We start from the raw sequence: 27,921 nt of genomic DNA on the forward strand, positions 1-27,921 counted from the left end.
TATCACAGCAATGTCCACAGACCTCTTCAATAACCAGATGATAGTCACAATGCATTCTGAGGAATAAAGAAGAGCTGAAAATAGAAATGGACAATGACTGTCTGGCATGACATTTCATTTGAATTGTTTATTCAGAATGAAAGCAAACTACCTTGTTTTATTTCATTTCATTTCCCCCAATGCAGTATATATTTTTTTCATTATACTTGTTAGACCCTAGTTTCCTTCATAAATAAGCAAGCTGCTTTGTGTTGCACAATAATAAATAAACACATTACGTTTCCAATCTCTGCCATGGGTAGAATATACCAAATTAATTCCAACTTCAAAAGAGGATGAAGGATATTTTCCCTCATTACTGTGTGCGAGACATTGTCCACGTTCAATACTTTTGCAACTGTAATTTTTCTGTTGGCATAATTTATACGCGCATTGGAAACAGTTTGCACTTGAACTAGCTTGCGAATTGGGTTGAACTCATGCTACATTCTATAGTCTCTTCTTGTTCAGGTCTGTAGGATAGGTACCTCTATGAGTTACAACATTAGAGGGGTGTATTCTTCACAGGCAATTTGTACCTCAAATGATGTACTGTATGGCTCAAAGGTGATTGAGGACTTATCAAAAGAAATGGCTTTGATCTAGAATGTGGCAATGCATTACATATGCTATTGGCTAAACTGTATGCCAAAAATATAATGTATTCAAGAAACCTGAAATTCCTGGCTGCTCCTTACAGGAGTCTGACGTTGGTTTATCTGTGTAGAAAGCATCGGGAAAAACAGAAATGGGGGTCCCCAGAAAGTGACTCGACTTATGTCTGACGCAGTAACATAGTCACTGATACAGCTTTTGGTCATGGTCTGTTTCTGACCAAAAAGGCTGAAGTCTAAGGGTGTCTGTCCCTTCTTGACCTTCAATCCCAGGCCGTGTCACCTCTCGTTGGTGATGATGACGGACGTGCCGATGTAATGAGGGATCTCCCTGTGGGTCTCAGGGGAGGAGCCAGAGGCGGGGCTTTGGCTCTTGTAGCCATAAGAACCCATTTCATCACCACGGTAACCGTAGCTGTCCGACAAATGGCCGAGGGCAGCGTAGGGCGGGGCCTGGAAGGAGCTGTGTTTGGCCAAGACGTGGTGGAGATTCAAAGACATGTACGGAGCCTGGGCCGGCAGGCCTGCCCCAACTCCCACCCCCATCCCAACTCCAACTTCAACTCCCACCCCCATCCCAACCCCAACTTCAACTCCAACCCCCATCCACATCCTCCTCTCCCCCGCCTCAGGCTCCAGCAGCTTGGGGGTCCTCCGCTCCCAATTGCTGTCCGTGTGCTCCAAGGGGCCAGTGGCACTGTGGCTGTAGGGGGACTCCATCATACACAGCCTCCTGTGCTGCTCCAGCACCACCTGCATGGGGAAGGGCTGGCCCAGGCCGTGGAGAGACCCGGACTGCTTATAGCTCGCCTTCTCCAGCACAGAGCTACTCAGCAGAGGACAGGACAAAGGCTTCTCCCCTACTATGCAACCACCCTCTGAGACCTTGTGGAGGTGGTCTCGGTTGAACGGCAGCTTGCTGTCCTCTTTTGTGGCCTGTGACTGGGAGGGCAGGCGGTCCTCTGTGGTCTTCCTCTGGCCAAGTGTGTGATGCTCGTAGGGCTCTTCCTTGTACCTGCTGATAGGGCGCAGGGTCGCGCAGCTGGAGAGGACGCCATGGAGGGGTTCGCTGGGGGAGTACCCCCTGCTCGCTGTAGGGCCTGTGAAGAAATTAAATGCTCCATGAGATTCAGACTAAAATGCTATAGAGGCCAGACACCTCTAGAAGTTTGGTAAGTCGCTGGTTTAAGACTTGCTGCCACACCAATCTGTCCCTTATACATTTTTAAATGATGGGGCACTACTACCACATAGCAATTCAATTGGTACAGCACTTTCAGTAATGGTGCAACAAATATAGCCTCTTACAAGGCACGTCTCAAAATATGTTAATGAGCCAGAGACAATAATACCATGCATCCACTAGTGGTCAAAAGGTTTTTGGCGCTCAAAAAATACGGTACGGTACTGTATTCTGTGAGACTGAATTACAGTATCATTTGAAATATAGCAATTCATTCCCCACCCACAAATGTTCCCAGAATGCACCCTCATTTACAGTATACTGCAGTAAAATGTTTCTCAGTATTTGACTGTTGATAATACCCCACATTTACGTATCAATTACAGTTTTCAGTTACAGTGTACCATTTCTGGTTAAATGTAGCATTGCTAGTGTAAACTGATTATATCAGTTAGTGGTGCATTTAAAAGCTTGTGGAAAGAGCTCTGCGTTCCTCAGCACTGATTGGGAGCGCGCCTTTCCCCATGCTTTTGAGCCAGAGCCATACCGGAATACGCTGCTGCAGTGGCAGTGGTGATGGCACACGATGCAACAGAGGGCCTCGGGGCGTGACCAGGATGGGTTTTGGCATTGGCACAGCTCCAGCGCTCCTCGCCCCCTCGATCCTGCAGGGAGCTGAGCAGCTGCCGTGCGGCCAGGCTGGGGGAAGCCGGGGAGGGCGAGGCGGAAGAGGAACCCTGGGTGGGTCGCACCCTCCTCTGGGAGTCCGTGTGGGGTAGGTGTCCATATGGGTTGGGGAAGGAGAGGCCATACGGGGCGCTGATGCTAAACAGGACCTCTTCAGCTTCTGGGCCTCCAGAGGGGCCAGAGCTCTGCCCCTGGCAGGGGGTCAGAGTGTACGGGGGGCTCTCCTTCCAGGCCTCTCCTTGGGGGGAGCAGTCCAGCTTGTCTGGATGGTAGGTGATGTTGGGCTGGAGGTGGAGGTAATAGACAGCAGGTTATGGTGGTGTTGTTCTTTTCTATCAACGACAGGCAATGAAGACAGTGCTGAGTACAGCTCATTTGTTGAGCTATGACAAAGAATCAAGTCACTTTGTTATATTTTCCTTTTCAAGAGGAAAGTTACTGATTGTGAATAGTGTCTCCTCTTTTTCCAAACTGGCAAAAGCTATTCATCATAATATCGGCTACTGTATGTGCATATGAACAGCATTAGTAACTCGGTGTGAGGAGCAGTAGTACCTGAGGGTAGGGGGCTGTTTTGAGTTTGCTCTTGATCTTGACTGCTTTGGCCTTATGTTGTTTGCGGGGGTCCTGAGAGGAGGCCGGGCCACTCTTAAAGACCAAGCTGGATTTGGCCGCTCGACTCTGCTCCTGAGACAGCTGCATATCTTTATACTCTACGTCCCTGTGGCGAGACATATACATACAGCACAGAACAGCTTGGATTAGCATAACACACACACACACACCGGGTGCACCACCTTACAAACCCAGACTTTCTTCCCCAAAATGTCCAAGACTATTAAAAGGACGTTTTTTTAAGGACATGATTCACCTGTCACAGCACCACTCAGGTCGAAAGGTGAAAGTGTTGACTCACGTGAGGACATAGTTGACGCTGACGATGCAGTGGGGTCTGGAGGAGCGGCTGTTGTGGACGATGGTGGCGTAGCTCTGCACCCACACCCAGCCCCCGTGCTTGGACAACATACGGTAGTACTTAGTGGTGACCTGCCCTTTCACCAACACTGCAGAAGAGGGAGGGGTGAGAGAGAAAGATGGGGGTGAGAGATCAAATCCCAGACTGCACTGTGCCTGGGTAAAAGACTGAGGGAGAGAAAGAGAAGTGCACATAGCCAGAGAATGCTTGGGAGAGAGTGACTGCAAAAGGCTCAGCTCCATTGACATACTCATGAATACCTTGAGTCATGAATACTGTATCATTTTTATTTTCCTCTTAAACCTGCATGCATATTCTGTGAGAAACTCCACAGTTGCCACTTACAGAAACCCTAACCCTCTCAAGGAGAGTGTGGGTTGTTTAGTTAGAAGTGTCACAATGTGGCCACAGAGGGGGACTGACTCACAGAGGTGGTGAGCGAAGCGTAGATGGAAAGCGTCACAGCCGTGCACGTGGTGGTATAGTGTCTTCTCGATCAGGTCCTGGGGTTCGTGTCCCGTCAACTCAGCCACCCTTGAATCCAGAGTTCAGGAGTCAAAAGCAAAACATTTTAAATCATGATGTTCACATCCTTTGTTGTGTTTGTTTTTTATTTTAATTCTATTTTTCTGTCTCATTTTACATAGGGTATGTTTTTTCCCCTCCCTCCCTCCCTCCCTCCCTCCCTCCCTCCCTCCCTCCCTCCCTCCCTCCCTCCCTCCCTCCCTCCCTCATATTAATACAACAGTAGCTAAAACGGGGAGAAGTCTGTCCATAATAAAGCTCTGCTCTACCTTCTTAACAGCGCTATCAACAAGGCAGGTCCTACAGGCCATAGTTTTTTCGCACCTGGACTACTGTTCAGTCGTATGGTCAGGTGCTACAAAGAGGGACTTAGGAAAATTGCAATTGGCTCAGAACAGGGCAGCACGGCTGGCCCTTGGATGTACACAGAGAGCTAATATTAATAATGTGCATATCAATCTCTCCTGGCTCAAAGTGGAGGAGAGATTGACTTCATCACTACTTGTATTTGTGAGAGGTATTGACATGTTGAATGCACTGGGCTGTCTGTTTGAACTACTGGCGCACAGCTGGGACACCCATGCATACCCCACAAGACATGCCATAAGAGACTGTATAAACTGCCTTAATTTCGCAGGACCCCAGGAAGAGTAGCTGCTGCCCACTCACTCCCATACCTAGAGTCCAGGAAGATGAGCTTGAGGTCCAGGCTGGCCCTGAACATGAACATGTTACTATGGAGCTTGATCTCTGTGATACCACTGGGAGGCAGGGAGTGGCCCACCGCCACCAGACCCACGATCTGATAACACGAGTCAAACAGCGCCATGTCCATCACGTACTGACGGATCTTCAAATACCCACTGCAGTGGATCACCTGCGGAGCAGAGAGATGAGAGGGGCTTTACACAGCAATATAGAGATAGATACAGATACAGACATAGATATAGCTAGACAGAGAGGCTTTACACCTTGCCTTATGTGTCCAGAATGTGGTTTTGTGTCCATATTTAGGTGGAGCAGATAGTTAGATACGGTAGATTGAGATACAACATAGTTGGTAATGCAGCAAACTTGCTCTCACTAACTCCATGAAAGCAAGAGCAGGCTCAAACTCAGCCTGCACCCCACTAAGTGCCCCTCTCCACTCCCCCCTCCTCCACTGCTCCCCTCCAGCCCTCCCTCCCTGGAACAGCCACGTGCCTAGATGCTAATGGCTCTATTTATCTTCCTCACTTCCTGTTAACCTATACTTGTCCGGCCATTCAGTAGCGGCCGCCCAGTTCACACAGATGATTTATTCTACTACTTAACATAAACGGCTTGTTTATTGGCAATGTACAGTTGAAGTCGGAAGATTACATACACTTAGGTTGGAGTCATTAAAACTCGCTTTTCAACCACCACAAATTTCTTGTTAACAAACTATAGTTTTGGCAAGTCGGTTAGGACATCTACTTAGTGCATGACACAAGTAATTTTTCCAACAATTGTTTACAGACAGATTATTTCACTTATAATTCACTGTATCACAATTCCAGTGGGTCAGAAGTTTGCATACACTAAGTTGACTGTGCCTTTAAACAGCTTGGAAAATTCCAGAAAATGATGTCATGGCTTTAGAAGCTTCTGATAGGCTAATTGACATAATTTGAGTCAATTGGAGGTGTACCTGTGGATGTATTTCAAGGCCTACCTTCAAACTCAGTGCCTCTTTCTTGACATCATGGGAAAATCTAAAGAAATCAGCCAAGACCTCAGAAAAAAACATTGTAGACCTCCAGAAGTCTGGTTCATCCTTGGGAGCAATTTCCAAACCCCTGAAGGTACCACGTACTTTGGTGCGAAAAGTTCAAACCAATCCCAGAACAACAGCAAAGGACCTTGTGAAGATGCTGGAGGAAACAGGTACAAAAGTATTTATATCCACAGTAAAACGAGTCCTATCTCGACATAACCTGAAAGGCCGCTCAGCAAGGAAGAAGCCACTGCTCCAAAACCGCCATAAAAAAGCCAGACAAAGGTTTGCAACTGCACATGGGTACAAAGATTGTACTTTGGAGAAATGTTCTCTGGCCTGATGAAACAAAAATAGAACTGTTTGAAATTGCTTAAGGACAACAAAGTCAAGGTATTGGAGTGGCCATCACAAAGCCCTGACCTCAATCCCATAGAACATTTGTGGGCAGAACTGAAAAAGAGTGTGCGAGCAATGAGGCCTACAAACCTGATTCAGTTACACCATCTCTGTCAGGAGGAATGGGCAAAAATTCATCCAACTTATTGTGGGAAGTTTATGGAAGGCTACCCAAAACGTTTGACCCAAGTTAAACAATTGAAAGGCAATGCTACCAAATATTAATTGAGTGTATGTAAACTTCTGACCCACTGGGAATGCGATGAAAGAAATAAAAGCTGAAATAAATAATTCTCTCTACTATTATTCTGACATTTCACATCCTTAAAATAAAGCAGTGCTCCTAACTGACCTAAGAGGGCATTTTTACTCTGATTAAATGTCAGGAATTGTGAAACTGATTTTAAATATTTTTGGCTAAAGTGTATGTAAAACTTCCGACTTCAACTGTAAATTTACAACAGATCTCAATTGCAATCTGCTAGGCGATGTATATTATAGGGGACGAGGGGAAGAGAGGGAAGAAGTAGGGAGTGAAGAATATTGCCGTTGCATCCAGAGAGGAGGGTTTTAGAAGAGGTAGTTGTTGTTGGAGATTTGAGTGAGTCAAGTGGAAATGCTGCAGCTGCTGAGACTCTCAGACAAACAATATGCAGTTTCAAATAACCTGTTAACACTGTAATAACACTATAATAACATTATAGCCTCAATTGAACAACAACATTTTAATCTCAAAATAGAAGAAAGAAGAAATATTTGTTTTGAACTGACACATTTCAATTGTAGGTGTTTAATTTGAATTAGTTACTTTCTCTCTTATATTTCTCTCTTATATTGATATTCATGTTTACTACTTCCAGAGACGCAGATTATCATGGAATACAGTAACTAGGAAATGTGATTTCAAATATTTAATTTCATTATAGTAGTACCTTATATCCTCCACACGTCAGTCCTGCATTACGCTTGGCCAATACACACTTCATCCTCAGGAAAAAAGAGCGCTCAATTTCGTACTCTGTAACACACACACACACACACACACACGCACACACACAGACAGACACAGACAGAGAGAGGAGACATAGACAAAATAAAAACATTTCACCACCACAGTCACACACACAAACCCTGGTTAAATGTCCTTGAGCTGTTCTTGTCTATTAATATTCTGTATTATGTCATGTTTTGTGTGGACCCCAGGAAGAGTAGCTGCTGCTTTTGGTCTTATTAAACTCCCCCAAAGATGGTACTCCACAGAATGTCGAGTGCTGTTATCACATAAGACTTAAGATGCTGCTCCTAGACTAAGATAATGAAAACCTGCCTGCTGCTCTGAGAGAGAGAGAGAGAGAGAGAGAGAGAGAGAGAGAGAGAGAGGGGAGAGAGAGAGAGAGAGAGAGAGAGAGAGAGAGAGAGAGAGAGAGAGAGAGAGAGAGAGAGAGAGAGAGAGAGAGAGAGAGAGACTGCCTGAGTATTATCTTGTATTATGCATCATGGTGCTACACATTGTACTTTGTACTATGTTGTTATAGTTGCCTTCCTTCTTACGGTAGAGGTAGACCTCATTGAAGTAGCAACACTGTTACTTAGAAACATACAGAGAGTTGAGTACATTTTGCATGAGGGAAAATCGTGATCAACTGACTTGGTTCGGAGAGAGAGAGACAGAAGTAGAAAGGGAAAGGAAATGGAAAGAAAGACAGAGACAGAGAAAGAATAAGAAAGACAGAAAGAGAGGAAGAAAAAAGGAGAAAGAGAAAATAGAAAAGGAGAGTGAATGAATCTAGCATGTTAGGCACCTTGCAGGAAGTGATGGTGGAGGGGCTGATGGGCGCTGAGCACGGCCGTCATCTCATCATGGTCTGATTGGTGGATGTACTCAAATATACTGTTGCCCGTCAGCTCCACCTGACAGAAACAAATCAATCAAATCAAATGTTATTTGTCACATGAGCCGAATACAACAGGTGAAATGCTTACTTACAAGCCCTAAACAAACCATGCTTAAGAAGTTTTAAGAAAAATAAGTGTTAAGTAAAAAATAGATGTATAAAAAATAGAAAATAAAATAACAAATAATTAAACGGCAGCAGTAAAATACCGATAGCGAGGCTACATACAGGGGGTACCGGTACAGAGTCAATGTGGAGGCTACATACAGGGGGTACCGGTACAGAGTCAATGTGGAGGCGATATACAGGGGGTACCGGTACAGAGTCAATGTGTGGGGGCACCGGTTAATCACATCACATCAAGCTTTATCAGCCTGAAATTTGAGAAGATGACAAGTTGCATTATATACGTTAGAGACCAGCATATAATTTCTTCAGTGACATGTGACCCCTAACAAATCAAATCAAATGTTATTAGTCACATGCGCCGAATACAACAGGTTACAGTGAAATGCTTACTTACGAGCCCCTAACTAACCAACAACGCAGTTTAAAAAAAATATGGATAAGAATAAGAAAAAAAAGTTATAAACAACGCAAACAAACAAACAAGAAAACACAATCGGTTGGGGGCACGTAAAATGTCTGCCTTCTTCTCTGGTTCCATCTTAAAACAACAGTGAAGAAGACAGAGTCTTTCTGAATGGTGTTTTGAGGTCTTTTGATCATTTAGCAGGATGATACTCTGTCATTACAAGTGATTACATTATCAAAGAGAAATGCCTATTGAAGGGGGACACTGACTTTGTGTGTGTGTGTTTGTGTGTGCACGCGTGCGTACATGTGTGTGCTCGCGTGCGTACATGTGAGTGTGTGTCTGTGTGAGTGCCTGTGCCTGCATGCGTACATGCATATGTGTGTGTGTTGGAAGTGAGGAAGGGGACAAAAATCGATCTCTGCATCACTTTCAGCTCCGCCTCAAAGGCGGATGATGTCAGGAAACACTCGGGTTAATTTATGAAAGAACCAATCATTTGCATGACAACACAGAACACCGTCTAGGCTCCTCTCTGATCTATTTTACCTCTCAAATTTGGGGGCTGGGTCACTCAGCGAGCGGGTCACTGCTCCCCACTTCAACAACAAATTGGTTTCTTCAGTTAGGCTCGGGTAATCCATGCTTTGTAGTGAGAGAGCATTGGGACTGAGCATAGAGGACTGCTCTGCTTTTTGGTGTCACAGAAATGGTGTTCAGGAGCAACAAGTGAAATATGTGTGTAACAGTGGAGGCTCCTCAGAGGAGAAAGGGGAGGACCATCCTCCTCAGTGAATTTCATAAAATGTTTTATTGTAAAAAATGTAAAAATCTATCCTGTTTAGATAAAACTATACTCAATTTAATCACATCATAAATAATTGATTAAAACACACTATTTTGCAAAGAAGGTCTACAGTAGCCTCAACAGCATTCTTTCGGGTGGCACCATGGTGTAGCCGGAGGACAGCTAGCTTCCGTCCTCCTCTGGGTACATTGACTTCAATACAAAACCTAGGAGGCGCTTGTTTCTCACCCCCTTCCATAGACACAGTAATTATGATAACTTCCAGAGGACGTCCTCCAGCCTATCAGTGTCACGCCCTGACCTTAGTTTTCTATGTTTTATGTATTATTTTGGTCAGGTCAGGGTGTGACGAGGGTGGGTATACTTGTTTACTTGTTTTTTGTATATCTACGGGTGTTTGTTATTCCAGGTTTATTGTAGGTCTATGGTGGCCTGAAATAGTTCCCAATCAGAGGCAGCTGTTTATCGTTGTCTCTGATTGGGGATCCTATTTAGGTTGCTATCTTCCATTTTGGTTTTGTGGGTTATTGTCTATGTGTCATTGCCTGTCAGCACTCGGTTTATATAGCGTCACGTTAGTTTTGTTATTTTGTTAGTTTGTTTAGTGTTCTTTCTTTATTAAAGGAAGTATGTATTCATATCACGCTGCGCCTTGGTCTCCTCAATACGACGAACGTGACAATCAGCATGAACTGACATGATGTCCAACCAATCAAAGGATCAGAGAATTAATCTAGTACTGAAAGCATAAGCTACAGCTAGCTAGCACTACTGTGTATAAAATGTGGTGAGTAGTTGACTTAAAGAGAGAGAAAGACAATAGTTGAACAGTTTTGAACGAATTAATATCTTCCAAAATGAAGGAGAAGCAAGACAGAAATATAGATTTCATACTTTTTTTCACTTTCAGTTTCACTTACTTTGCTAGCAAATGCAGCTAGTTAATTTAGCCTACTGAAACACCCTGCTCAAACAGAGGGATGCTATGTTTGCTAGCTGGCTATGACTTTCCCAACATGACACTGGAACTCTTCCAAGTCAAGGTAAGCTTTTGGTATTACTAATTTATTACCACCGGGGCCCATCAGTGTAACTGCTTACTGACTGTGGGTTTACTAACACGTTAGTGCTATTAGCTATGCTGACTATAACTTTACTTTAGCTAATATGGTGACAACGATGTAGGCTGTGCGTAGTGGTTTAGCTTGGAAAGTTTTTTCTGCCTGGTCACATACAGCTGATGTGTTGTGCATTGAAGTTCACAAGTGAAGGGAAGAGGTGAGAGGAGAGCGCATAGATGTGAGAAGGAATACAACGTGGCTGCTACGAAAGTGAATTGTGTTTACGAGTGATCAGGGGTGTATTCATTCCGCTGATTCTGTTGAAAAACATTTCTTAAATGGAAGCAAACGGCACAAAACAGGGCTAAACATACCTGAATTTGTCCAATATAAACTCTCGTTTGCAACTGCAGGCAAGATTGTGCAAAACGGTATTGAATATCACTGTCTGTCCATGTCTCACTGTCTGTCACCTCAAATTTGTTTCTCGACCTGTGTGCACCGAGGTTGTTAACTTTCATTCATAGGCTAGGTTGTAACCTTATGATGGGTATATGGAAAATTTGAGTATCATGTAGTAGCCTAAACCTATCGCTGTTACATTGAACCGGGTGAATGGAATGTGAATGAGAGCCATACAATATGATGTAATAGAAATAAGGCCATGGTCATGAAAAAAAAAAATTGGACCTCATCTTAAACGGCGCTGACCGCCACTGGTGTGTAAAAGCACCAATGTAAGTTAAGATATGTGGGTTACTGATACTTAACAGGCATCTAGATTTTATAATGGAAGATGGGTTAACCTCAGTGTTTAAACAGAAGCATTCTCAACATACTGTTTTGTCTTTCACAGTTCATTTTAAAACAACACTAACCTTAGCACACTAAACACACACACACACACACACACACACACACACTGACTTGCACTGGCCCTGCACACTCACTGAACTCTACCCACACACTCACACATACTACACTGACACTCCAACACACACACACACACACACACACACACACACACACACACACACACACACACACACACACACACACACACACAAGATATCAACAACAATGGATGGTCCATTTGAATAAGCTTGACAGCGTACACAGGTGTGCACAAGCATAATTTACATCAGGTCTGCGTGCAGTGCTACATTCAGAGTGGGTGGTTGGGCTGTTTTTATTGGATTGAGTTATTGCTGTTGCTCAGCCCACATGTTCTCTCGACTGCTTTCTGAGCACAGCCGTCAATGTGTCTGTCCAAGTTTGCTTAGGGGAGGTACATTCAAGACATCAGCATTTCTGTTTGCTATCCACAGCTCAGTACACAATCTCTTTACATGAGTGCAGTGTTAGGATGACAGCGGTTCCATAATTTAGGTTCTGGACACTTTTGTAAGCAGAACACCCCTATACTGTAAGTAGCTCAACTAAAATCAATGTGGGCACCTCCATTTTAAAAAACTGATTCATAAAATTGTTGCTTTGGTCAGGACCACTACTTCTAGGGCACCCCCAAATGTCTATGTTCCACCCTTTTGGAAAGTGAACCAGATAGAATGACGGTATGCTGAAAGTGGAGGCCAAGAGTATAACACATCAGAGACAGTACTTTAAGGATAAACCTCTGTCTTGAGGGAGGCTGCCGCTGACTCCATTTCGCTATTCTCAGTCACTGCGTGTGAATAATGAGATGATTCAGTGGGAGTCCATGTGTGGAGAGTGGGTTAGATAGACAGAGCATCTCTCTCTGGGGGAACACCAATACTGATGAAGTGGGCATGTCAAGCAGCAAAGAATGCTGATCACACTGTCCTAATGGAATATATATATAAGCCAAACCAGCAATGATACATTGCTTCTCAGTCAAACTGCCTGGACCTCAGTTAAGGCAGGGTAAACAGAATAAAATACAGTATACAAATACACATACAAAAGTATGTGGACACCCCTTCAAATTAGCGGATTTGGCTATTTCAGCCACACCCGTTGCTGACAGATGTATAAAATTGAGCACACCGCCATGCAATCTCCATAGACAAACATTGAATGGCCTTACTGAAAAGCTCAGTGACTTTCAAAGTGGCACCGTCATAGGATGCCACCTTTCCAACAAGCAGTTTGTCAGCTGTTATTGTGAAGTGGAAACGTCTAGGTGTAACAATGGCTCAGCCACAAAGTGGTAGGCCACACAAGCTCACAGAACGGGACCACTGAGTGCTGAAGCGGGTAAAATCGTCCTCAAAACTTGAGACATCTGTGGCTTTGTGTTGTGTGACAAACTGCATATTTTAGAGTGGCCTTTTATTGTCCTCAGCACAAGGTGCACCTGTGTAATGATCATGCTGTTTAATCAGATTCTTGATAGGCCACACCTGTCAGGTGGATGGATTATCTTGGTAAAGGAGAAAGGTCACTAACAGGGATGTAAACACATTTGTGCAGAAAAATTGAGAGAAATAAGCTTTTTGTGCGTATGGACAATTTCTGGGATCTTTTATTTCAGTTCATGAAACATGGGACCAACACTTTACATGTTGCGTTTATATTTTTGTTCAGTATAATTGTGTAGATACTCCGCTAAGAAAAACTGATGGTCCACACCAAATTTCTCTATCATAATCTGTTCAAAAGTTATTAGGGTTTTTACCCTTGTAGGATGGCCAAGATCAAAGTGGTCAAAAATCTGGAAAATAACATTGTGTCAGCTAGGCTGGATGTTGTGTGAGAATTAAGGCAAACTAACAGGCTCATGGTTGAACTCGTCATCTTTCTTATTATCCAGAGAACATAAAACAATATAGAGGTAAGATAGATAATGATTTTGATATATGACATGTATTGTTTTCATATTTTAGTATACACTTTTCATATTAATGCAAAATTCCTGTTATTTCGTAAAAATGTATCAGAAAAACAAGCATATCTCTGTGAGATATCAACGGAGCACTGAGCGCAAGCGTTTTATTTTCAGCTCCTACCATGTTCATTTCACTTTTTGCAGAAGACCACCACAACAATGAAAATCCTCAAAAGTCACTGCGAGAAGTGGCACCACTCTTTCAACAGAGCTTGGTGCTTCTTATCGGATGTATTAGGTTACGGAATCCGACTTTTTGGATTGGTAATGATATTTTAGAGAAAGACCCCACTGATAGATTCAGAACATGAAGAATCATATTTGTCTGGGTAAAATGTAAAGTGAAATTTCATCACCAAAGCCCGTTTTCACCCTCTCTGGGCAGAGTGGGTGGACTGCCTACAAATTGTGAAATGAACAGCGGCCAAACACAAAGGAAAATAACTCAACACCTAGAATAGACTGACAGATCATATTCTGTGTCCACCCTATACCTTCTCAATTATCTGTGCTAGGTGAACTTAGGCAAACTTTACGTAGCATTCTGCAGTCTGTTTTACTGACTGTCAAATCAATGGTTGAACAGGCATTTCAGGAGGCAGATGCCCTTTAGTTGACCTTGGTTGTGTTGAGGGAGGCAGACACAAAGCTCGTGGCATACGCAATGGCCCAGGACCAAAATGGAGGCAGAGTGATGTCTTCTTACCTGGGATAGGCCGAGGTGGACTGATGCAGTCTCAGAGATGTACATGATTTTGCCGTCTGAAGCGACAACGAATACGAAGCCGTCCAGAGTCTGGGGAACAAAACGTGTTAGACCCAAAAATATACCATCCATTTTGGATAATAACATACATAGAAGGTCAGTTAGATTTGTAGATATTAGACATTGCATTGTGCATAAATCAGCATATGGGAGTATGCTTAAGAGTGCCTTCTATGATTCTATTTTGTAGTCTTTCAAAAACCACACTCTGTTCTATCACATCTGGCTCTAATCATGGCATGAAATCCACTACAAATTCTTGGCAAAGCCTACAAATTCCATAGCAAAAACATTGTAACATCAATGGCATTTTCTCTTCAGAACACTACAATTGTCCTAAATACATACAGTACCATACAAATAAGGCTGTCTTCTGTATACCACCATTACCTTGTCACAACACAACGGATTGGCTCAAATGCATTAACCTCTTGGCCTTTCCTTAAAGCTGTTGAAGGAAAGGCCAAGAGTGTGCAAAGCTGTCATCAAGGCAAAGGGTGGCTACTTTTCTCAAATATAAAATATAATTTGATTTGTTTAACACTTTTGTGGTTACCACATGATTCCATATGTGTTATTTCATAGTTTTGATGTCTTCACTATTATTCTACAATGTAGAAAATAATAAAAAATAAAGAAAAACCCTTGAATGAGTAGGTGTGTCCAAACGTTTGACTGGTACTGTATATTGTGTATATATAGTACTGAAATATTGTGTTACATATTTGTGTTGTGTATATTGGGTCATATACAGTGCCTTGCGAAAGTATTCGGCCCCCTTGAACTTTGCGACCTTTTGCCACATTTCAGGCTTCAAACATAAAGATATAAAACTGTATTTTTTTGTGAAGAATCAACAACAAGTGGGACACAATCATGAAGTGGAACGACATTTATTGGATATTTCAAACCTTTTTAACAAATCAAAAACTGAAAAATTGGGCGTGCAAAATTATTCAGCCCCCTTAAGTTAATACTTTGTAGCGCCACCTTTTGCTGCGATTACAGCTGTAAGTCGCTTGGGGTATGTCTCTATCAGTTTTGCACATCGAGAAACTGAATTTTTTTCCCATTCCTCCTTGCAAAACAGCTCGAGCTCAGTGAGGTTGGATGGAGAGCATTTGTGAACAGCAGTTTTCAGTTCTTTCCACAGATTCTCGATTGGATTCAGGTATGGACTTTGACTTGGCCATTCTAACACCTGGATATGTTTATTTTTGAACCATTCCATTGTAGATTTTGCTTTATGTTTTGGATCATTGTCTTGTTGGAAGACAAATCTCCGTCCCAGTCTCAGGTCTTTTGCAGACTCCATCAGGTTTTCTACCAGAATGGTCCTGTATTTGGCTCCATCCATCTTCCCATCAATTTTAACCTTCTTCCCTGTCCCTGCTGAAGAAAAGCAGGCCCAAACCATGATTCTGCCACCACCATGTTTGACAGTGGGGATGGTGTGTTCAGGGTGATGAGCTGTGTTGCTTTTACGGCAAACATAACGTTTTGCATTGTTGCCAAAAAGTTCAATTTTGGTTTCATCTGACCAGAGCATGTTTGGTGTGTCTCCCAGGTGGCTTGTGGAAAACTTTAAATGACACTTTTTATGGATATCTTTAAGAAATGGCTTTCTTCTTGCCACTCTTCCATAAAGGCCAGATTTGTGCAATATACGACTGATTGTTGTCCTATGGACAGAGTCTCCCACCTCAGCTGTAGATCTCTGCAGTTCATCCAGAGTGATCATGGGCCTCTTGGCTGCATCTCTGATCAGTCTTCTCCTTGTATGAGCTAAAAGTTTAGAGGGACGGCCAGGTCTTGGTGGATTTGCAGTGGTCTGATACTCCTTCCATTTCAATATTATCGCTTGCACAGTGCTCCTTGGGATGTTTAAAGCTTGGGAAATATTTTTGTATCCAAATCCGGCTTTAAACTTCTTCACAACAGTATCTCGGACCTGCCTGGTGTGTTCCTTGTTCTTCATGATGCTCTCTGCGCTTTTAACAGACCTCTGAGACTATCACAGTGCAGGTGCATTTATACGGAGACTTGATTACACACAGGTGGATTGTATTTATCATCATTAGTCATTTAGGTCAACATTGGATCATTCAGAGATCCTCACTGAACTTCTGGAGAGAGTTTGCTGCACTGAAAGTAAAGGGGCTGAATAATTTTGCACGCCCAATTTTTCCGTTTTTGATTTGTTAAAAAAGTTTGAAATATCCAATAAATGTCGTTCCACTTCATGATTGTGTCCCACTTGTTGTTGATTCTTCACAAAAAAATACAGTTTTATATCTTTATGTTTGAAGCCTGAAATGTGGCAAAAGGTCGCAAAGTTCAAGGGGGCCGAATACTTTCGCAAGGCACTGTATCTGTGTTGAAAATATCCCACCTGCAGTAGATGGGATCCCAGTTCTTTTGCCATGTTGTCCAGAGGGCTGATTCTGGTAGGCTGGCCCCAGGCCTCCCCCAGCCCTGTAGATGAAACACACAATAGGTGTAGAATACATTACCGAGCTGCTTCCAGGAGAAGAGGACACTATGAAGAGGACCCAATATATAGCCTTACATTATTTTTTGACTGGTCTGGTAAAATACTGCAATCTCAATGGTACGGGTTAATGACACAATGTCTTCTACGCCAAATGAAAAGATGGACACCAGCCAGCGTTAAAGGGGACATCAATCACGACAACTGTCCCTTGAGATGCTGCTCATAAAGGTTTGAGAAATATTGAACCATGGTAATACTAAAGGATTTCAAGCTGCTCCATCCTGTCTCATTATGTTGTGTGTATTTGTTTTAAATCACATAGGTTGAAAGTAGTGTATGTATTTGCAGCTGATGCAAAGTGAGTGCACAGAATCCTACAAGCACACATGTCCACCAGTCCTGTATAAGGTTGGACTAATGAGAGATGTCACATATGAGAGTAGATTTCAGAAACACACCCTTATGCAGTACTTTTGCTGTATTTAAATATTTTATTTTAGTTTGTGCTTGACTCAGATCCCATTATTTGCTCATGCCCACATCCATAATCCCCTATGTCACTAAGAACAAGATATATTTTTCCTACAGTCACTCTCACTTGCTGTGATATTATTTGTCTATTATGCTGGACACTGGGACATGCAAACAACCTACTGGGCACAAACAGGTTGAATAAACGTTGTTTCAATGTCATTTGTCATTTGGAAAATACATTGATTTCAAAAAAGTAATCAACTGTTGTTTGAGGGTGACACTTCAACCACAAGATTGTCATCATGGTAACCAAATTTCAACATAGGCAAATCTTGTATAAAACATGTTGAATGTCTACCTTTAAACAACGTCAGATCTTCAACATGCAGTAGCTTTGATATTTGTTACTGACTATTATTGTGCTTTTGTTAGAATGATTGATAAGAGAGCTCCACTTTTAAAAAAACGAAATAGATTCACTAAATAGTCATTCCAACGGGTAGGTTTAACAGAGCAAATGAAGTATGACCATACCTTATCACTCAATGATGCTATTTAGCCCGATATAGCATTTATAATGTCATCAACAGCTATTGTTTCAATTCAACCCAGAATTTAACTTAAAATAAACAATACAATAGGCCTTGGGTTTCAAGCTCTGGTTGATATCAAATCTAGCAATATATAATGATGTTGACTTGTGTTCGGTTGTCAGCGCAACCAAATATCAACGTTTGAAGGAGATGTATCTTCTGCTTCAATAGTTCCATCACTAATAATGAATATATTGGATTCACGTCTCCATTTCAGCTGAAAATCTAAGTTAAAGAATAGGACTAAATCAAATCAAACTTTATTTAAAGTGAATTTAAAGTTTTATTTGATTCAGTCTTATTCTTAACTTATATGTTTGGTTGAGATGGAGACATGAATCCAACATATCAATTATTAATTTATAGACAAACTAGAATTAAAGCCAGACTAAATCAGTAGCCCAGATAGAACTATCCAAGCAGAAGATACATCTCCTTCAAATGTTGATATTTGGTTGCATTGACAACTAAACACAATTCAATATCACTTTTGCAATACAATAAATAGCCTATTAACTTGTTGACAAGTTAAGAAATGATATGTTGGATTCACGTCTCCAACTCAACCAAAAATAAAAGTTGAAGAATGAGATTAATCCATTGGTTCAGATGGAACTATCCAAGGAGTAGATACATCTCCTTTAAATGCTGATATTTGGTTGCTCTGTCAACCAAACACAATTCGATATATAACTTTTTAAATACAGTAAATAGCCTAAAGTTAAACAAAGGGATACTTCAGTATTATGGCAATGAAGCCCACTATTTACTTCCCCATAGTTAGATGAACTCATTTTGATGATGCCATTTTTATGTCTGCATACTGTATGAAGGGCGTTATAGGTAGTTTCGCTAGCCAATGCTAACTAGTGTTAGCACAGTGACTGGAAGTCTATGGTGTCTACTTGCATGATAGCAGTTACCATATACTTCCAGTCATTGCGCTAACGCTAGTTAGCAATTGAGCTAATGCTAGTTAGCAACTTCCTTCAAACTGCACACTGGGACATAAAAATTGTATCCACGAGTTTATCTTACTCTGGGGAAGAGTAAGATAAACCCAAATCCTGAAGTATCCCTTTAAATGAGTAACACATCCATGGCCATATTTTGAGGTTACTGTAACTATACATTTCTTCTTGTCATATTCAGTGCATTTGGAAAGTATTCAGACCCCTTGACTTTTTCCACATTTTGTAACGTTACAGCATTATTCTAAAATTGATTAAACTGATGTTTTCCCTCATCAATCTACTCACAATACCCCATAATGACAAAGCTAAAACAGTTTTTAGAAAAAATATGAAACATCACATTTACATAAGTATTAAGACCCTTTACTCAGTCATTTGTTGAAGCACCTTTGGCAGCAATTACAGCCTCGAGTCTTCTTGGGTATTATGCTACAAGCTTCGCACACCTGTATTTGGGGAGTTTCTCCCATTATTCTCTGCAGATCCTCCCAAGCTCTGTTAGGTTGGATGGGGAGAGTCTGGCTGGGCCACTCAAGGACATTCAGAGACTTGTCCCGAAGCCATTCCTGCGCGTTCTTGACTGTGTGCTTAGTGTCATTGTCCTGTTGGAAGGTGAACCTTCACCCCAGTCTTAGGTCGTGAGCACTCTGGAGCATGTTTTCATTGAGGATCTCTCTGAACTTTGCTCTGTTTATCTTTCCCTCGATCCTGACTAGTCTCTCAGTCCCTGCCGCTGAAAAACATCCCCATAGCTTCACCGTAGGGATGGTGCCAGGTTTCCTCCAGACGTGACGCTTGGCATTCAGGCCAAAGAGTTCAACCCTGGTTTCGTCAGACCAGAGAATCTTGTTTCTCATGATCTGAGAGTCCTTTGGGTGCCTTTTGGAAAACTCCAAGTGAACTGTCATGTGCCTTTTACTGAGGAGTGGCTTCTGTCTGGCCACTCTACCATCAAGGCCTGATTAATGGAGTGCTGCAGAGATGGTTGTCCTTCTGGAAGATTCTTCCATCTCCACAAAGTAACTCTGGAACTCTGCCAGAGGGACCATCATGTTCTTGGTCACCTCCCTGACCAAGACCAGCTCCAGGAAAACTCTTGGTGGTTCCAAACTTCTTCCATTTAAGAATGATGGAGGCCACTGTGTTCTTGGGGACCTTCAATGCTGCAGACATTTTTTGGTACCCTTCTCCAGATCTGTGTATCAACACAATCCTGTCTAAGAGCTCTACGGACAATTCCTTTGACCTCGTTGCTTGGTATTTGCTCTGATATGCACTGTCAGCTGTGGGACCTTTATATAGACAGATGTGTGCCTTTCCAAATCATGTCTAATCAATTGAATTTACCACAAGTGGACTCCAATCAAGTTGTAAAAACTTCTTAAGGATGATCAATGGAAACAGGATGCACCTGAGCTCAATTTTGAGTCTCATTGCAAAGGGTCTGAATACTTACGTAAGTAAGGTATTTCTGTTTTTTATTTTATATAAATTTGCTAAAAACCTGTTTTCGCTTCGTCATTGTGGAGTATTGTTTTTTATTTTATATAAATTTGCTAAAAACCTGTTTTCGCTTCGTCATTGTGGAGTATTGTGTGTAGATTGATGAAGATGTATTTTCATTTCATCAATAGCATGCATAGGCCATTGCAGGTCTGTGGAGATTTTCACTATTAATCTGAAGAAACTCAAATGGCACTGATCACTTGCACCATGTATTTTTAATGTAGTCTCAACTGCAATCCCAATCATTTGGTTCTGCTATTGTATGAAGCACACATATAACACATGAATCTCCAATTTATTTTACTAGGCATGTCAGTTAAGAACAAATTCTTATTTACAATGACGGCCTACCCTGACCAAACCCTAACCTGGACCACGCTGGGCCAATTGTGTGCCGCTCAATCCCAGCCAGTTGTGATACAGCCTGGAATTGAACTAGGGTCTGTAGTGACGCCACTGAGATGCAGTGCCACTGCGCCTATCGGGAGAACATAAAAAAATCTGTTATTGTATTCCTATTTGAACTTTGCTGTGCTTTTAAATGGTTGAAGCACAGGCAAAATTGGGGTGTATGTATTAACAGAAAATTCAGCCCCCAGATTTATGTAGTACATTTTAAGAACCTATTTCCTGCAATTCCACAGTTTGACATGGCATACAGTATTATGTCTCTCTTGAGTGGTCCTATGGGGGTTATATGGAAGGGTATTTTGAAAAAACGGTATAAGTGGAAGGATAATTGGAAGGCCCTCCAACCCCCCAAAAAATAAAAATATGTTTTTTTGGGGTGGGGGACTGATTTTTTTTGAGGGGGAAACAGCTAACTTCCTGCATTTCAACAAATTTTACAGTTTTATAAAGTGCCGTTTTATAATGCTATTTTACACATTTTGTCATGAGTCTGAGAGAAAATGTTGCCATTTTAAAGCTAATTTCCTGCAATTCTACACATTTTGCCATGGGGCACGAAGACAAGTGTGCTGTTTTATAGCTCATCTCATGCTATTATTCACATTTTTCCATGAGGCTGAGAGAAAATGTTGCAGTTTTAAAGTAACTGTCCAGTGAAAATATAACTTTAAAAAGTTAATATATTGTTAACTTATACCCAAATAACGTTGTTGACTCATCCTATACTCATTTTTGTGACCAAAGCATTAATGGAAGAAAAAAAAACACTTCAAAAACCCCACTTCAAGCTTGTATCTCAAACAGATCATTTCAAAAATGCTTGCTATTTCCTCCTAGAGGTAATGAGCTGACATTAATATTTTAAATGACCGGTATACACCCACACCATTCCAACACAGAGAAGCTGCTTTTTAACACACATAATTGCCATATTTTGGAAGGAAAACTATTTCACTCATATTGTAATTTATCAAAGGTCATATTTCATACAAATCTGGAAACACTGGACAGTTACTTTAAAGATCGACTTTCGGCAAAAACTCAAAGTTACGGCTTTAAACTGTAACCAAAAACAAATCCTGTGAAATGACAACAACACATACTAGAGGAGTTACTGTCTAGCTACAAGTGGCTTGCTTAGCTATCAAACTAGCTATGTAAATCGTGACCAGAATAACACATCAAAGAATTGGAATTTGGTTGTGCTTTTAGATGGTTGAAACATAGTGATAACACATTGGAAATGTAACTAACTTTTGGCTTTCTTTTTGAGTGAGTGAATATAGGTTTTAATCTCATTGATCAACATCTCAACCAAATATTTCCCAAATAACCACGTTGAAATGACATGGTGTGCTCAGTGGGAACCTTTGTGTGTTTATACTCAATAAGTCTGTTTGCAAATTATGACTTGACAAAATCACCAGAAAAAAAGAAAAGAAAAATAAACATGTGAAACATGTTTTAAAAGAAAGTGTTACATTCACAGAAATGTCCCAACTGTCATCTGAAAATATAAAACCTAAATTTGAAATGTATTATGATGTGTGATGAAGTTGAATATTAGCATGCCAGGTTGTCCATCTTATTAATTTGTAGAAGGGTGGAATTTGTCAAATGCTGTGAACTCAATGGCCAGTGTCACTTATTTCATATATAGTGTATTCAGAAAGTATTCAAACCCCTTCACTTTTTCCACATTTTGTTACGTTACAGCCTTATTCTAAAATGGATTCAATAAAACATTTTCCTCATCAATCTACATACAATAATGACAAAGTGAAACCAGGTTTTTAGAAATGTTCGCAAATGTATAAAAAATTCAAAACAGAAATAACTAATTTACATACGTATTCAGATCCTTCACTATAAGACCCGAAATTGAGCTCCGGTGCATCCGACTTCCATTGATCATCCTTGAGATGTTTCTACAACTTGATTGGAGTTCACCTGTGGTAAATTCAATTGATTGGACATGATTTGGAAAGGCACACATCTGTCTATATGAGGTCCCACAGTTGACAGTGCATGTCAGAGTAAAAACCAAACCATGAGGTCTAGGGAATTGTCTATAGAGCTCCGAGACAGGATTGTGTCAATGCACAGATCTGGGGAAGGGTACCAGAAAATCTCTGCGGCATTGAAGGTCCCCAAGAACACAGTGGCCTCCATCATTCTTAAATGGAAGAAGTTTGGAAACACCAAGACTCTTCCTAGAGCTGGCTGCCCAGCCAAACTGAGCAATCGGGGGAGAAGAGGCCTTTGTCAGGGAGGCAACCAACAACCATGTCTGCAGCACTCCACCAATCAGGCCTTTATGGTAGAGTGGCCAGACGGGAGCCTCTCCTCAGTAAAAGGCACATGACAGCCAGCTTGGAGTTTACCAAAAGGCAACTAAAGGACTCTCAGACTATGAGAAACAAGATTTTCTGGTCTGATGAAACCGAGATTGAATTCTTTGGCCTGAATGCCAAGCGTCACGTCTGGAGGAAACCCTACGGTGAAGCATGGTGGTGGCAGCATCATGCTGTGAGGATGTTTTTCAGTGGCAGGGACTGGGAGACTCAGGATCAAGGAATAGATGAACGGAGCAAAGTACAGAGAGATCCTTGATGAAAACATGCTCCTGAGTGCTCAGGACCTCAGACCTTCCAACAGGACAACTATGCTAAGCACACAGCCAAGACAACGCATGAGTGGCTTCAGGACAAGTCTCTGAATGTCCTTGAGTGGTCCAGCCAGAGCCCAGACTTGAACCCGATCAAACATCTCTGGAGAGACCTGAAAATAGGATTTGCAGAGAAGAATGGGAGAAACTCCCCAAATACAGGTGTGCCAAGCTTGTAGCATAATCCCAAGAAGACACGGGGCTGTAATTGCTGCCAAAGGTGCTTCAACAAATGACTGAGTAAAGGGTCTTAATACTTATGTAAATGTGATATTTCAGTAGTTTAAATTTTTTTTTACTTGCAAACATTTCTATAAATCTGTTTTTGCTTCGTCATTATTATGGGGTATTGTGAGTAGATTGATGAGGGGAAAAAATGTAATAAAGGCTGTAATGTAATAAAATGGTGAAAAAGTCAAGGGGTCTGAATACTTTCCAAATGCACTGTATAATCTGGGTTCTCAGAAAAACATATGAGCATTGAGCACCCTACATTTTCTCAATTTAACTTTGCTTTGAGTGCTTTGATTTGACTGAGTTGCAAAACTGGGGAAAATATGCAAAATAATGGCTATTGCACAATATGTTTTGGACAAACATTCAGGGTTAATAGGTCACAGTTTTAACTCTTATATTTTCATACTTTTCACCATCAATATCCATTTAATTCCCTGTGTCTTGGTTTGATAGACGGGATTAGGTGCTGTGCAGGACAGGCCTTTTACGGATCTGTAGACCCAAATCTCGTAAATGGCTGCAACAGACGTTGCACTTGCACCCCCGCTATAGGCATAAATGGAAGCAATTTGAGGTGGTGTGAAAAAATGTGTTTATTACTCTTTTTAAAGAAAATAACTGCCTCAAACTAAAATAAATTAGGCCTATATTTGCGTAATTTGCACACTTTGCACATGGAATGCACGAGATAAACATGCATAATTTGCGTGAGGTGATAGGCCTATATTTCACAAACTTTTGCGCATCATATTGAAATCTGCCTCGGGTCCAAGTTTCTGAATCCCCAGAATAGATATTTGCAGTGCTTGACTTGGACTGAAATAGGTGCCGGTACTCTATTTGGGTTCAGTGTCCAGTGTTTATATTTAGGTGCAGGTGCCCCACAATACTTTTGATTTACTATTCTAGAATCGGAACAGGAGCTCGCTCAACCAGTAGAAAATGATGGTGCCGGTACTCAGCTCCGATGAGGTCATCCCCAAATCAAGCATTGGTTACTTGCAAAATAAGCCTACACATTTGACAATGTGAGGGACAGCGGCCATTAATAGACTCGTTGGACGGAGGTCACATCTCTCTCAGTACCAGGATGTCGTGAATTACATGTAAACCCCAAAAATATTCAATACATCTGATGTTAGAATAATCAATATGTCAAAAGAGAAAGTAAAAACAAAAATGTTACGGCAGACTGTTGTTTAGCCTTGGCCTATTTATTAATTTGAAGTGACTGTTAATTTCTACAGTTAATTAAAACGAAGGCCTATATTTCGTGTGAAACATTGTAATTAAGATTAAACAATCCTATCTAATCATATTTGGTATAACTTGGAGTGCTTAAATAATATTTCACCTGTAAGTTAATGTAATTTAAAACGGAGGCCTATGGTCTGTACTTTTGAAAGAGGCGGCATAATCATTTTCTCGAAGTAGGTTCTTAGTTAATTAATTAGTTCATAAATCCATTTCTGTTTTGTCATGGAAGTTGCGTTTATTTTAAATTACAATAGTAATGTTATTTAGTTGTTTTAGGGTAGTGTCTGATTTTGCTCCATAAAAAAAACAACGAATTGGCCTAATCATTTAAGAGAATATTAATTTAATTGATTTCCAAATATTTGAAATTACATCAATCACATTTTTGATTACTATAATTAAATATGATCAAGACTATAATAGATGTAGGATTACACTTTTTATTTTTGTAATATTGTTATACAGGTTAATTATTTATAGATTCCACAAGATTTTAATGGTGAAATGGTCATACATTTAGCTACTATTATCCAGAACTAACGGGTGGCCCTTTTAGTCCGTGCCTAAAGGTTTCTGTGACTTTATGAGTGATGACAGATCAATTCTAAGGGAGGAAGAGGGCTGTTTTCCTCAGGTTTAGCCTGTCGAAGTGTTCCTTTTATTGACCATAATTGGATGATTTATTATAACTCCTAATCTAGAGCCACATGTCTAGCAGTGAAACATTATTAATGTGAAGTTCTAAACTTGTAAAATTAGTATTTTTAAAAATTGTATGACCAGGTGGGAAAGAGGAAAGTTGGTGACAATTATAAAGGCACTTTTAGGCATGCATGGTCATATCCCACTGGGAAAACACTGGGTGAATCAACGCTGTTTCCTGGCCAAAAAAATCTATGTGATGACGTTGAATCAAAATGGAAAATTGGTTGGATTTGCAAAAAGTCATCAATGTAAAGGAATGTCGTAATTGGGTACCCAACATTTAGTATAAAGCTATTAACATGTTGACATTTTTTTGATTTCACATTGAATTCACATTAGTTGACAACTCATCTAAATTTAAATCACAACTAGACGTTGAACTGATGTCTGTGCTCAGTGGGATGCATATCTTTTAGATATTTATCATTGGCAAATTCTACTGGAGATTCATTTCCGACAAATCACTCTAACTGTCCATAGAAACATTAACTAGGGGAAGTGACAATGGTAACCTACATGACCCCGAAAATGTACATATATTTCAAAATTAACACAATGAAAAGGCATACATTTTCTTATATTTTCTGTCCCTTTCTAATATGTATTTGTTTAAAAAAAAATACAAAGACTAATAGTATGTTTTAAAACCTAACATGTGCCTCTTCTCCTGAAGACATAGGCCTAATTATGATTAATCATAATTGATAGTGGTAGCATTACTTACCATCCGGAAACACGGCTCTCATCTTCAAATAACTGGTTGTCAGCCGAATTATTGAAGCCTTATCCAGTTGTGAGGTGATCGCTGAAGGTAAAGGCAGTAATTTCGCCAGTTCATAAAATTCTCCATTTTCTTTCTCTCGTCTCGTCTTCGCCGCATTCTTGGACTTTTCCTTCATCTCTGACTGCTGTAAATTAATGCCTGTTGCAACACAGAACACCTTCCTCTTCGCCCTCAAAACGTAGATTTTTCCTTTTTATCTTTGAATCAGAAAATGCACTTACCAATTACATCATAACGATATTGTAACATATTTTTTACAATTTCTTGAACGATCTAGTGAAAAATAAGCACTCTCCTGTCTCCTTATAGATTGCAGAAACGTGCATGTTCACTAAAAACAACCTGTTGCATGTAATTAATTCCAATTAAATATTACAACCATTAGCCTACATGTTGATATGTATTGAATGTTCGAAATGTTGGTCTCCAAAACATTGCTTTCCGACGCCTGTGCAGAACACAATTTAGGTGGTAAACAACGTTAAAGTTACCAGAGCCCTGTAATCATTTGAAAAGCTTTTTCTTCGACTAGGCTACTTTTCATTCAAAAGAGTCTGTGAGGACAAATCTTGGGCAGGCTCCCTTCAGTCTCCAAGTGGTGGCATGAGAAACAGGTTGCCCTCTACTGAGCAAGTAAACTCCGGAATATGTAGACTGTCAAATATCACACGGATGAACGCCCCGTTTAAACAGAAAAGACTCCCTTTGAAGTATCAGAAAACCTCTCAAGTTCAGGCACACCATCATAAGACGATTTGGTTGGATTCGCTATACCTCATCGGTGCGAACGGTGTTGGCCTATTCATTTGCGTAAATAAAAGGCTCGTTTTAATATTTTCATTAACGAAAACAAACCCATATAAACACTATAGCATACTGTTAACGTTTGTAAAGAATTGGACGCGAAAATATTCGTGCGTAATGGCAATGTGTAGGCTATCCAACTATTCAACTTGACGAATAATTACAACATCCATGCCCAAGACACATTTAAAGACATCCATGATGTAGATGTTTTACATCATATCAATTTGAAGTTACCTGCGCCTGGAATGTTATTTTTCACACTTCATTCCAGAGTGTTTGCTGCCATAACCACCAGAAACGTGTCTTCGATGACGCACGGGCACTGCAGTTATGATGATTAGTGAATAACGACTATATGTCCTTCCCATGTAATGTCCACCTTGTTTAATCGACTAGGGAAGACATCAACTGAGTTCTCCATTTCCTTATTTCAACGCCAGGATAAGGATACATAACTAGGCTACCAATGGAGAGCATGCGAAGTTGTCTCAGACAGTGCTAGGAATAATAAAGCAACCTTTTCGTCTTCAAGAAGTCTCGTTTTTTGGCTTCAGTAATCCTTAAAGACAGACCGATTTTCCAAACAGCACCCGTCAATTCCTTTTGCAGAACCAAATGCGGACTGAGGGAGAGGGGCGGTGCGCAGACAAGAGGGCACAGTTACATCACGGAATCTCTACCGCCTGCAGCAAAGCAAGGTAGCTTCAGTGCAAATAAATTGTACAAAAAAATAATAATACTATATCAACTCTAGTGTGGGGCTGACTACATAACAATAGACTGCATGTCTCCTCCTAATTCATCTGGTCACATGTAGGCTCCTGGGCACAAACTGGATGAGTCAACATTGTTTCAACGTAATTTCTCAAAATATTGTGATTTGGAATCTACATTGAAAACACATTGAATTTGAAAA

General features: G+C 41.0%; 1 protein-coding gene across 2 annotated transcripts; it reads right to left on the minus strand.

The window, feature by feature from the left end:
- Positions 1 to 112: 112 nt before the first annotated feature.
- Positions 113 to 27,647, minus strand: LOC110537573 (single-minded homolog 2). 2 transcript variants are annotated; one of them, XM_021623721.2, is made up of 12 exons: positions 27,240 to 27,647; positions 26,139 to 26,336; positions 16,488 to 16,570; positions 14,036 to 14,125; positions 7,964 to 8,072; positions 7,094 to 7,179; positions 4,702 to 4,901; positions 3,927 to 4,033; positions 3,440 to 3,587; positions 3,079 to 3,244; positions 2,384 to 2,807; positions 113 to 1,753 (listed from the first exon to the last, which is right to left on the minus strand). In XM_021623721.2, the coding sequence occupies exons 2-12, from the start codon at positions 26,311 to 26,313 to the stop codon at positions 933 to 935; spliced, it is 2,409 nt and encodes an 802-aa protein (XP_021479396.2). In that variant the 5' UTR covers positions 26,314 to 26,336; positions 27,240 to 27,647; the 3' UTR covers positions 113 to 932. The 2 variants fall into 2 exon arrangements, with proteins under 2 accessions (XP_021479396.2, XP_036793431.1); XM_036937536.1 differs by having other exon boundaries at positions 26,139 to 26,395.
- Between the last annotated feature and the right edge of the window lie 274 nt (positions 27,648 to 27,921).

This window comes from Oncorhynchus mykiss, chromosome 12 (genome assembly GCF_013265735.2).
Source record: "Oncorhynchus mykiss isolate Arlee chromosome 12, USDA_OmykA_1.1, whole genome shotgun sequence".
Lineage (NCBI taxonomy): Eukaryota > Metazoa > Chordata > Actinopteri > Salmoniformes > Salmonidae > Oncorhynchus > Oncorhynchus mykiss.